The sequence below is a fragment of the Suricata suricatta genome, chromosome 8 (assembly GCF_006229205.1).
Source record: "Suricata suricatta isolate VVHF042 chromosome 8, meerkat_22Aug2017_6uvM2_HiC, whole genome shotgun sequence".
NCBI lineage: Eukaryota > Metazoa > Chordata > Mammalia > Carnivora > Herpestidae > Suricata > Suricata suricatta.
In genome coordinates this window covers 140,635,430-140,646,617 of record NC_043707.1, presented here as the reverse complement: position 1 = coordinate 140,646,617, position 11,188 = coordinate 140,635,430, and the positions used below count along the sequence as shown (strand labels likewise).

The 11,188-nt window shown below is 52.4% G+C and overlaps 1 protein-coding gene and 1 non-coding gene across 2 annotated transcripts in view; one reads left to right on the top strand and one right to left on the bottom strand.

Moving 5' to 3' along the window:
* CFAP74 (cilia and flagella associated protein 74) overlaps positions 1–11,057 on the bottom strand; it is a 59,251-nt gene extending 48,194 nt beyond the window's left edge. The window contains 2 exon segments of the mRNA XM_029945946.1: positions 1,196–1,281; positions 10,925–11,057. Of these exon segments, the coding sequence (XP_029801806.1) occupies positions 1,196–1,262 (67 nt within the window). The 5' untranslated portion in view covers positions 1,263–1,281; positions 10,925–11,057.
* LOC115300601 lies at positions 5,769–5,910 on the top strand. The gene has a single exon (XR_003912762.1). It is a non-coding gene; the product is annotated as a small nucleolar RNA SNORA77 (small nucleolar RNA).
* Positions 11,058–11,188: the final 131 nt, after the last annotated feature.

The following is an 11,188-nucleotide window of genomic DNA, read 5'->3' as shown; positions in this document are numbered from 1 at the left end:
ATATCATCTCACCACACTCCCCTCACCTTACCTCACCTCATCTCTCCACATCTCACCTCACCTCACCTCACCTCCCCTCCCCTCCCCTCCCCTCACCTCACCTCTCCACATCTCACCTCACCTCACCAGTACTCACCTCTCTTCAACTCACCACACATCACCTCACAACTCCTCACCTTGTCTAACCTAAGCACACCTCCCCTCACCACACCTCACCTCACTAATCCTCACCCCATTTTACCACAATTCACTTCACCTCACAACAACTTACCCGGCCTACCTAAACACACTCAACTCCCTCCCCTCCCCACACCTCACCTCACGTCACCACACCTCACCCCAGTACTGAGAAACCAGCCGCGCTGGGGTCAGATGGAGGACCAAGAAATTAGTCCAGATTTGACGGTCTTGCCGAGGGTACAGCACCAGCCCAAATCAAGGCCTATCTTGGAAAATTTTCAGATTATCAGATTCGTGTGGGAGCGGCAAAGACGCAGCTGCTTGGCCGTTTGCTGGCCGGATGTGTCACTCCCTGAGGGGAGCTGCAAAATGGGCAGGGGAGCGCCCCTCCGGCCAGAGAAGCCAGAAGACCAAAGATGAACCGCCTGCAGGCAGGGCGGTATCGGGCCCTCGGGCGCTGCGCTAGGACACTTGGGTCTGGTTCCCCTTTTACTCCAGCCTTAATCCCTTGACCCTGTTTCCTTGACCTGGGTCCGCTGCCTTGTTTTCCCGCCTTGAAACCTTTATAAGAGACAGTTTTCTGAATAAAGCTCTCTCTTTTGCCTGACCGGAAACCGTGAGTCGTGTCTTTACTCTCTGCGCCTCCCTCTCCCGTCGCCCCTTTTTCTCTCCCTCCCTCAGGAAAAGAACCTAGGAGGACCGAGTGGCCGGGGCGGGACACGACAGATTAGTTTTAAATCTATAAGCCTCCAGGTAAAGAACAAAATAGGTCGTAATCAGTAGTTTACAAAGCATATTTCTCAATAGAGATGTTGGAAATGAGAAAATTATGATCTGTCACTTTTAATTTATCTTGTTTCTCAACTACGGACAAATAATATAAACTCCTTTGAGAAAAAAAATAAGCTTAAAAACTAGTCTTTCTAAAGAAAGGGCGTTAGGGCAAACTATAGAGCACACCATTGACCATCACTGTCGCTAAAACACCTGTTAGTTGTGAAAAGACTTTTATTACCATCTTCCACAGTCGGGACATCGTCCAGAAGCTCCTTCCTAGGGAACTGGCCAGCAGCTTCCTCCATCTTGGGAAGCAGAAATTCGCTACAAAAAATTATAGGGGATGCATATGAATAAGATCATCGTTAAAAAACATAAATATTGGATTTCATAGGAATTAACAAGTTCTCTTGTAAAAAGACATTAAGAAAAGGAATCGGTGGCACCTGGGTGGCTCAGATGTTAAGCCTCCGACTCCTGGTTTTGGCTCAGGTTATGATCTCACAGTTTGTGGGCTCAAGCCCCACGTGCGGCTCTGTGGTGACAATGCAGAGCCTGCTTAGGGTCCTCTCTTTCCCTCTCTCTCTGTCCCTCCCATGCTCACGCTCTCTCTCACACAAAATAAATAAGTAAATGTTTAAAAAAAACAGAAGAAAATGGACTAGGCACAGACTAGGAGAAAGTATTTGCAGCACAGAAATCGGACAAGAGTCGTATATCCAGAATATATAAAGAGCCCCTAAATATCAACAATATAAAGCCCAGACTGAGTGAAATGGCAAGGGAAGATGCACAAAAGGCCAATAAGCTTGTGACACTTCATGCAGCAGCACTAGTCGCAGGGGGAAGTGTGAGGTCACACAGTGTGAGACGCTGCCGCACCCCTGTTAGAACGCCCCCGAGTCAAAAACACAGGCGCGAAGCCAGCACGTGACCCAGGGGTCCTCCTCCAGGTACGTGCCCAGGAGACACCAGAACATGTCCTTCAAACAACCTTGCACATGAGGGTTTACTCAGAGAGCCCCCCCCTGGAAGACAACCCAAGCGTCCGTCATCGTGAGCGCGCGCTGCTTGGGGACAAGGAGGACCGAGCAGGACTGCACGAGCACGTGGCCTCCGGAGCGTCGCGGGAGGTGAAGGAAGCCAGACGCCAAAGAGAACTAGGAAACCCCAATGCGGGCAAAACTACCTGCCAGCGGCCGTGGATCTGGGGCCAAGCAGGGAAGGGGGGGGGCGTGGGGAGCACGGGGGCGGGGACGTTCTAGATCTTGCTCTGAGGGCGGCTGCACAGGTGCACGTGATTATCAAGCCTCATCCAAACGGACATTCGGGACGTGCGAGCTGTAGCAGGTCACGTGTTGCAGGACTGGGCAGGAGCAGCTCTCAAGGAATTTCAGAATATTCCTCGCTGTCGAGTTACCTGAGGGACGTGAGGAGCCCGCCCGCCCGGAGCTCCGTATGCGATATTGATATTTCGGAGGAGATGCTACAGTTGTAGATGAATTTGGTTTTCAATGCTTAACTTCACAATTGCTTCGGAATAACTGACTGAAAAAAATTTTTCAAAGCCTAATAATGTTTCCTGGATAAATCAATAATAAGTCAAGGCTAGTGATTCATTTTAAAGAAATTTTTAAAATGTTTTTTATTTATTTTTGAGAGACAGAGACAGTGTGAGCAGAGGAGGATCAGAGAGAGAAGGAGACACAGAATCCGAAGCAGTTCCAGGCTCTGAGCTAGCTGTCAGCACAGAGCCGATGTGGGGCTCGAACCCATGAACCGAGGGATCATGACCTGAACCGAAGCCAGATGCTTAACCGACTGAGCCCCCCAGGCGCCCCAAGGCTAGTGATTCATTTTTAAAAATACTACAAGGAAACAATCATGCATTACAGTTCTGAGAGCAGAATTTCAAGGCATCTGGTAAAATGCCAACAATATTTCTCCCACTTGAAAAAACCCATTAACCTCTGGCCCGTGGACGGCCGCGCTTTTACAAGGTATTTACGGAGCGGCCGAAGCTGCCCCGCTCCGCTCCACGCTCCTGACTCCCCTGCCCGTCACGGTGCCCCGGAACTGACCCCCAGCCAAGTGGCACTCTGATGCCAGCCAGATCATCACACATATGCTTCTTTGTGTTAGCTACAGTTAAATAACTACATTAAACCACATACTCTTTTTTTTAATGTTTATTTATTTACTTTGAGACACAGAGAGACAAAGAGAATCCTCAGCAGGCGCCACGCTGTCAGCGCAGAGCCCAGCACAGGGCTGTCTCGGGAACCATGAGATCCTGACCTGAGCCACAGTCCAGAGTTGGACGCTCAGCAGACCGAGCCCCCGGGGGCCCCTGAACCACATGCCCGCCGAGCGTCCAGGGCAAGACGGCAGCTCCAGACAGGTGGCGGCGGAGCCGTCTTCACTGAAACAGCAGGAGAGGATCCCGTGTTTCCAGCGCCCACATCTATGGGGACACGGCAAGCGGGGGAAGGAACACTTTGAACAAATCGGAAGCCGGGAGGTGTGGACCAACCTCCAGGGGACAATATCAAGCCACAAAAACCCTCGTGTGCCCCACGGTCCGGGAAAGGCCCAGACCCGGGTGTCTAGGGGGGTGAAGTAGAATCAGAAACAGATTTGCTAAAATGCACCCAAGAAGCAGTTGGAACTTCCATTTCCGTTTTTGGCAGTGTGCCAGCCATCACTCTAAAAATAACCACAAATGCTGCATAAAATTGTATTTTAATTGCCTCAAAAACCTTGAAGAATTAAGTAGAAAGTGAGAAATCATCAGGTCAAGATTTAAGAGAAGGCAAGATTATAAGTAGGTAGAATGGCCAAGGTAAAAAAAAAAAGTCTCTTTTTAAATTGGATTAAAAGACCCATAGCAACAAACAAAAAATTTATTATATGAGAGACATCTAAAACTAAGCTTACAGAAGCACTGAATTTTTTTTTTTTTTACTGTTTATTTATTTTTGTAGAAAGACAGAGCATAAGCAGGGGAGGGGCAGAGAGAGGGAGACACAGAATCCAAAGCAGCTCCAGGCTCCAAGCTGTCAGCACAGAGCCCGATGCGGGGCTCGAACTCACAAACCGAGAGATCCTGACCTGAGCCGAAGTCGGATGCTTAGCTGACTGAGCCGCCCAGGCACCCTGAATCGACAATTTTACATCCACGTGTGTTCACTAACGGATTCACAAAGGAAATAGCACAGAATGACAGAACAAGGAAAAAGTCAAAATGCAAACTCTCCTGGGAAATTTTCACACACCTCTCTCAGGAAATGACAACGGAAGCAGAGAACAGAAGTCATTAATGTCACACAGCATCATTAACAAAGCGAGCATGACAGACAGAGAGAGCATACCAACGACAGAAGCGTAAGTGCCCCCTGAAAGCCCACACTGAGTATTTACAGAAGCCGTCCCCGCGGCCCGGCGCCCATCTCAGTACATTTCACAGGACTAAACACAACGCAAGGCGCCCTAGAGCGTGGGGAGTGCAGCCAGTCACACCGCGCCAGCCTCGCGCGGGGACAGGTGGCGACCACGCCTACCGCGGCGGTCACTCTGTCACGTACACTAATATCAGATCACCCCGGGGGACACCTGAAGCAGACACTATATTAATGTTGTGCGCCAATTATTCCTCAGTGAAAACAATCATAAAAAGCCTGTTCTCTGACCAAAAGTCATCAGCCTAAATTAACAACAAATAGAAAACTATTTTTGAAAACTAAGAAGCATACGTCTGGGGACACTGTGGTGGCTCAGTCAGTTAAGCACCTGATTTTGGCTCAGGTCATGATCTCACAGTCCGTGGGTTCGAGCCCCACGTAGGGCTCTGTGCATCAGCTTCCGATTCTGTGTGTCCCTCTCTCTCTCTGCCCCTCCCCCCACTCATGCTCTATCTCTCTCTGTCTCTCAAAAATAAATAAACGTCAAAAAAATTAAAATAAGAAACATACTTCTAAATAACCCATTGGTGAAGGAAAAAAATCATGCCGGAAATTATGAAACACTTTGGGCTGAGTTATGGCAGTGGCGCCCATTGGCCACAGCGCAGCTGACACTGTGACCTCCGAGCATATTCAGTATTTGGAAATTCAGTATTTATGCGCCAAATACCCAATTCAAGCACTTACAGAAAGAACTGCAAAATGAACCCAAAGGAAGTGTAAGAACGAAGATTAAAAAGATTAAAAATTAATGCAACAGATAGAGATGTTCCTGAAAACCAAGGGCTTGTGTTTTTAAAAGATTTATAAAATTGATAAATATGTCAGGAAAACATTAAAAAATAAAGAAGTCATGAACAACTTTATGCCAGTCAATTTGAAAATGTAGACAACTGGCAAATTATTAGAGAAATCTTGCTAATCAAAATTGTTTGGAAAAAAAGAACCTCAAAAGTCCCATAAGCATAAAAGAAACTCAGGCAACGGTCAAATGCATCCCCACGGGGCACACTCCGGGCTCTGAGGCTTCACGTCAAGGTCCAGGAAACGCAGGACCTGCAGAGCCCCCGGTCACACCCGCCGCCTCCAGGAGGGAGGCAGGTGCGGACTTCTCTCGTGGGCGCACGCAGCCGGCGGGGCCGACCCCGAGAGCGGGGCCCGCGGACCCGGAGGGCAAAACGGACTCGCAGGGAGAGGCTCCCTGGCCTGGATCTGCAGTGGCGACGTGGCATGAAAGTTGAGGACCACGACGTGTCCTTAGCATCAGAAGTCAGCTCAGTGCACCCCAGTAACAGACCGACGGAAGAGAATGACACGGTCACCTCGACAAATGTGGGGAAAAAGTACTGAGAAAATTCACTGTCCCACTTCTGCTTTTTTAAAAACCTTGACACCCCAGGCGGGTGCTTTTTCTGTCTGCCAGAGTAACATCCCAGGGTGCTGTGACCACCTTGACCTGTCAAGGGTGATGCAGTTGTCTGGGGACACGGTGCAAAAAAAAAAAAAACCTTGACAATCTTATGTCAGGAACGGTCTTCTTCAACGTAATAGAAGCTCCATCCTGCCGACAATGTACAGGAAACATCATGCATCAGCCTAGACGTTAAAAACGTTCTTTTAAGACTGAGAGCAGGGGGTCCGGGTGGCTCAGGCGGTTAAGTGTCCAACTTCCGACTCCGGCTCGGGTCAGGATCTCGCAGTTCGTGGGCTGGACCCCCACATCAGGCTCCATGCCGAGCGCTGGGGCATGGGGCCTGCTTCGCATTCTGGGTCCCCCTCTCGGCCCCTTCCCGCCCCTCTCGAAAACTGAGTAAAAATAAAAAACCAAAAACCAAAAAGACTGAGAACAAAACAAGGGCTTCGCTGTCACCTTCCCTCGTGCTCTTGGCCTTCCAGCCAGACCGTTGGGGTCAAGGGCCAAAAGGCATTCGGAAACCGCAGTGTCTTCCACTAACATGACTGTGTACATAGGAACTCAAGTGACTACACAGATGTCCGTTATGAAAGCTACTGAGGCGATCTGTAATGTCACTAGACATAAATGCAATAGTAAAAACCAAATACATTCCCATTCAGCAAACATTTGGAACAGATGCCATTTGTGGCTCCAGGAAGCGTGGCGCGTGTAAGGACACCTGATGCTGGTGACAGTAAAGGATGATAAGTAAACGGAACGGACGATCCAGACTCTTCGACAAGGGGCTGCCGCAGGGGAGCCAGCGAGGGGGGACCTTTCCACACGAAGAGGTCCGTACAGGACACAAGTCCACCGCGTGCGGTGTGGGCGTCCTGTTTGGATCCTGGTTCAAGGAAGCAACTGTAACAGACGTTTCTGAGATCCTGCGGGAAAGTGAGCGTTACCCAGGAAATCAGCATTAGATCTTACTACGAAATTCACATTAGTTTTGTTGGGGTTAATACTGACTTTGCAGTTGTTCTAGAAGTGAGTCTCGAGGTGTTGGCGTGCGAAGTACTTGTGGGTGAAACGTCGCACCTGCGGTTTTCTCTAACAGGCAACCCCGCAAGTGAGGGAAGCCCAAGGGGCAGGAAGTGGGGGGCGCCTGCGACTTCCCATCACCCCCTTCTCTACCTTTCTGGGTGTGCAGCTTTCCTACACCGGAAGTGCAAAAACAGATTACAGCCAACACGAATAAATACACGTTCAGGTGCTGGGGCTCAGTCTTCTCAAGAGGCCAGTTCTCTCCAGATGGCTCTTCAGACTCCGTGAAACCCCGCCTCCGTCCAGCCGCACCCGAGGAAGGACAGCATGTCCGGCGCCGGGAAACTAGGCCTTCGTCCTGGGACTCAGTTCCTCGCGGGTTAAAGGCACACAGGTGATGCATGAAACTCGGTCTTAGTGAGTGGTGGGGCTTCATGGCTCCAGGGTCTCCTTTTCCTTTTTTCTTTTTTAATGTTTGTTTTTGAGAGAGACAGAGCACAAGCAGGGGAGGGGCAGAGGGAGAGGGAGACACAGAATCCGAAACAGGCTCCAGGCTCTGGGCTGTCAGCACAGAGCCTGATGCGGGGCTTGGACTCACAAACCGCAAGATCAGCACCTGAGCCGAAGCCGGATGCTCGCCCGACTGAGTCCCCCGGGCGCCCCAGAGTCTCTTACCCCGGACACCGAAGTCATCAGCCATGAGAAGAAAAGTTGGCAGACAGCCAACCACATTTAAATTGAAAAATGTCATTCAGATGAGCCCTCAGGAGAGAGAAAAAAGTTACAAGCTGGAAGATAAATTCGACGCATTACCCCAAAGGTCCTCCATCAAGCCCACGCCAGGGTGCAGAAGGGGGCCGGCCCCGGGGCGATGGCGAGACTGACACGGGCGCTTTACAGTTGAGGACGTTCAAATGGCCAGGAAGTGGGCAGCCAAGTGTCCAGTGTGACCGCGTGCCCCACTCCGTGCCTGTTTTCCTGGCATTATTAAGAGCGTTTCCCTTTAACTCTGAGCCAGGCCCTGCTTTGGATGAGAAACTGTTTCTGGGTAATGAGTCTCCAAAAAAACTGTCCAACGCCATCTGTAATGAGGAAAATGCAAGTGAAAACCACAGTCTCCTCCCTACGTGGTCACCACACCTGGAAGACACCACGAGCCCATGCACGTGGGGGGGGGGGCGTCCACTCTTGGGGCAGCGGTGCGAGTGGGGGGGGGCGGTCACCTCGCGGAGAGGCCGGTGTCACCGCAGAGTCACCAAGCGCACCTCTGTGGTGCTCTCCCACCGTGACAGCTTCCCGTAAACCTGGTGACGTCACAGACTTCTTGCCCGACGATTCTGCCGGTTGGATTCTGAAATGGGTCTCGCTGGGTGAAAGCAAGGTGCTGGCGGGGCCGTGTTCCTTCTGGAGGCTCCAGGGACAATTCCAGTTTCCCCAGGTCACCCACACTCCTGGGCCCAAGGCCCCACTGTGCCGTCTTCAAAGCCGGTGGCCTCAGTGCGGTCTTCCTCCGGGGCCCCCGGACCCTCTCCTGCTTCCCTGTCCCCCTTCTGAGGACCCTGTGCCTGCACTGGGCACACGCGGACAATCAGGACCATCTCCCCATCTCCAAACGCCTGGCCGACAACCTTAGTTTCCCTGCCACAGCATCTCACATATTCCCAAGTTCCAAGGATCAGGTCATGGACCTCTTTGGGGGACACAGTCCGCCCCCCACACTCTCTGACTCTGGAGGTTCCTCCCCTCGGCGTGCGGCCTGCGGAAGCTCTCAGACACGGTTCTCTGTCCTGGGGCCGCCCCAGCACCGCACCACACACTGGGTGTCTCAGGACAGTGGAGCGTATTCTGTCACACTTCCGGAGGCCAGCAGTCTGACATCAAGGTGCCAGTAGGGCCTTGTTCCGTCTGACGTGCTAGAGCGGGTCCGTCCCAGGCCCCCCCAACCCCGCCGCACCTCTGCCCCCCATTCCAAGAGCTCGCTGGCTTCCAGCGGGGCACCTCCAGCCTCCAGGTGATGCTCTGTGTGCACACCTACGTTCAAATACGTTTTTTTGTTTGCTTAATGTTTATTTTTGAAGGAGAGAGAAACAGAGCGTGAATGGGGGAAGGGCAGAGAGTTGGGAGACACAGAATCTGATTCAGGCTCCAGGCTCCAGGCTCCGAGCTGTCAGCACAGAGCCCAAGGCAGGGCATGAGCCCACGGACCATGAGATCGTGACCTGAACCGAAGTTGGATGCTCAACTTACTGAGCCCCTGAGGCGCCCCTTAAAAACCTCTTTTGTATAAAGACACCTGCATTGTGGGATTAGGGGCCCACTCTCCTCCAGTGGGATCTCATCTTAGTGAATTACATCCCCAGTGACCTTAATTGCAAATGAGGTCACATTCTGAGATGCCAGGGGTTAGGGCTTCAACCTATGACTTTTTCCCCTGAAGAAACACATTTCATCTCATCACCGACTTAAACAACGGGAGACACAACAGGACCTCAGAGAACAGTAGCAACTCTGGGAGTAAAGCCCCGTGGCCACCAGCAGCAGAAAACACTGATGGCGTGATCCCGCCTACGGGGTGCTCAACGGGACCAAAGAAGGTGTTGGCACGTCACCGAGCAGGTCCTCCTCTTCCCCACCACGGACGGACAGGGAAGGAGGTGCAAAGCGCACACACACTTCTCTCCTCCGCTTCCAGACTCGGTTCCGCAGGGGGGGGGCGGGCAGAGCAGGAGCCGCCGTGGCCCAGAGCTGGACGTCAGGGCCTGCGTGGGAGGAAGGCAGCCCCGTGAAGGGCACGAGAACTCAGCAGGGTGGGGGGTGTCCACTGTGAGCCCCCTAGCTCAAGCCTGGGAGGGACGACTCTGTCACTAGCCTCAAAGTATCTCCCGATGAAATGTGTGTTAATTACAAAGGGAAAAAGTAACTTCCCAGTGGAGACATCGGCAGACACCACTTTAATTAAGTGATCAAAGCAAACAGCATCTGTAATGTGACAAATGGGCCACCGTGAGCCACCTGACAAGGATGGAACGAGAGGAAGAAAGTTGTGCATAAATTCTGTGACTTTGCTGCCAAGGATGCATAATGCGAATCTAATCTTCAGGAAACGTCAGACAACCCAAGCGGAGGAGCTTTCTACAAGGTAACCGCCTGCAGCCGTCAGAGGCTTCAGGGCCGTGAGAGGCAAGGAAAGGCTGGGGACGGAGACACCGGGGAAACACTAAGACAGCCGAGCGTCCTAGACTGAATCCTTTTGCTTTTGTGACTTTATGGGATCAGCTGTCAAAATCTGCTTGACGGGGCTGAGGACCAGCAGGAGTGACACATCTGCGTGACTGTCTTGACCTTGATGGTCACGCGGACGTCAAGCCCGAGAACCGCGGTGATGAAGCATTGCGTAAGCCACTTGTTCTCAAATGCTTCAGGAAAAGGAAGATTGTTGGTGCTGAACTTGCAGCTTTTATGTAAACTTGGGGTTGTTTCAAAGTGGGTAACGAACATAAGCTGTATTACTCCATTCACATGAAGTTAAACAACAGGTGGAACTTAATTATATTGCTTAGGAATGCACACAGGCCGGACGCTAGAGAAAAGCAAGAGAACTAGACTCACAAACCAGCCCACGGTCCTGGGGGGGAGAGGTCTGCCAGGCAGGGGAGGGGTGGCTTGACTGGTACGGGGCTAACACGTTTTTATTTCTGGACTTGGCCGGGGGTGGGGGGTGGGGTGGCGATCGCTACTGATGTTCACTTTAAAACCAAAGGTAAGCTGTGCGCGTGGATTTCTGCACGACTTACCGCAGAGACTGTGCGGGAGTCTTGCCAGCTGCTGCCGACTGGACAGCGGCCTGCTCCTTGGGCGCTCAGCACCAGGTCTCCACCTGCCCAGCACCTGCTCAGCACCTAGTCCTCGCCTGATGAGCGCCCAGTCCCCACCTGCTCCGCATCTGCTCCCCACCTGCCCCTCATTTGCCCCTCACCTGCTCAGTGCCCGTCCTCACTTGCTCCCCACCTGTCCCTCACCTGCTCCTGGCTGCTCCCCACCTGCTCCTCCCCCCACCGTCCCTCACCTGCACAGCGCCCGGGTCTTTGCACACGTTCAAGGAAGGCTCACTCAAGCTAAAACTGTGAGCGGATAAACGAGTATCCGTTGGTGAGCGACACCGGAGCCGAGGCCCTCCCGCTTCCCAGACCTGGTTATCCTTTGCTGAACCGAGTCGGGAGGCCTTGGGGACCCCGCAGGCCCCCCCACCCCCCCACCTCGCCCAAGGTCCGCTCGGCGGTGGCGGCGCTGCGACCACTCGCGCACCGCCCGGGCGCAGGACCCGGAGCCG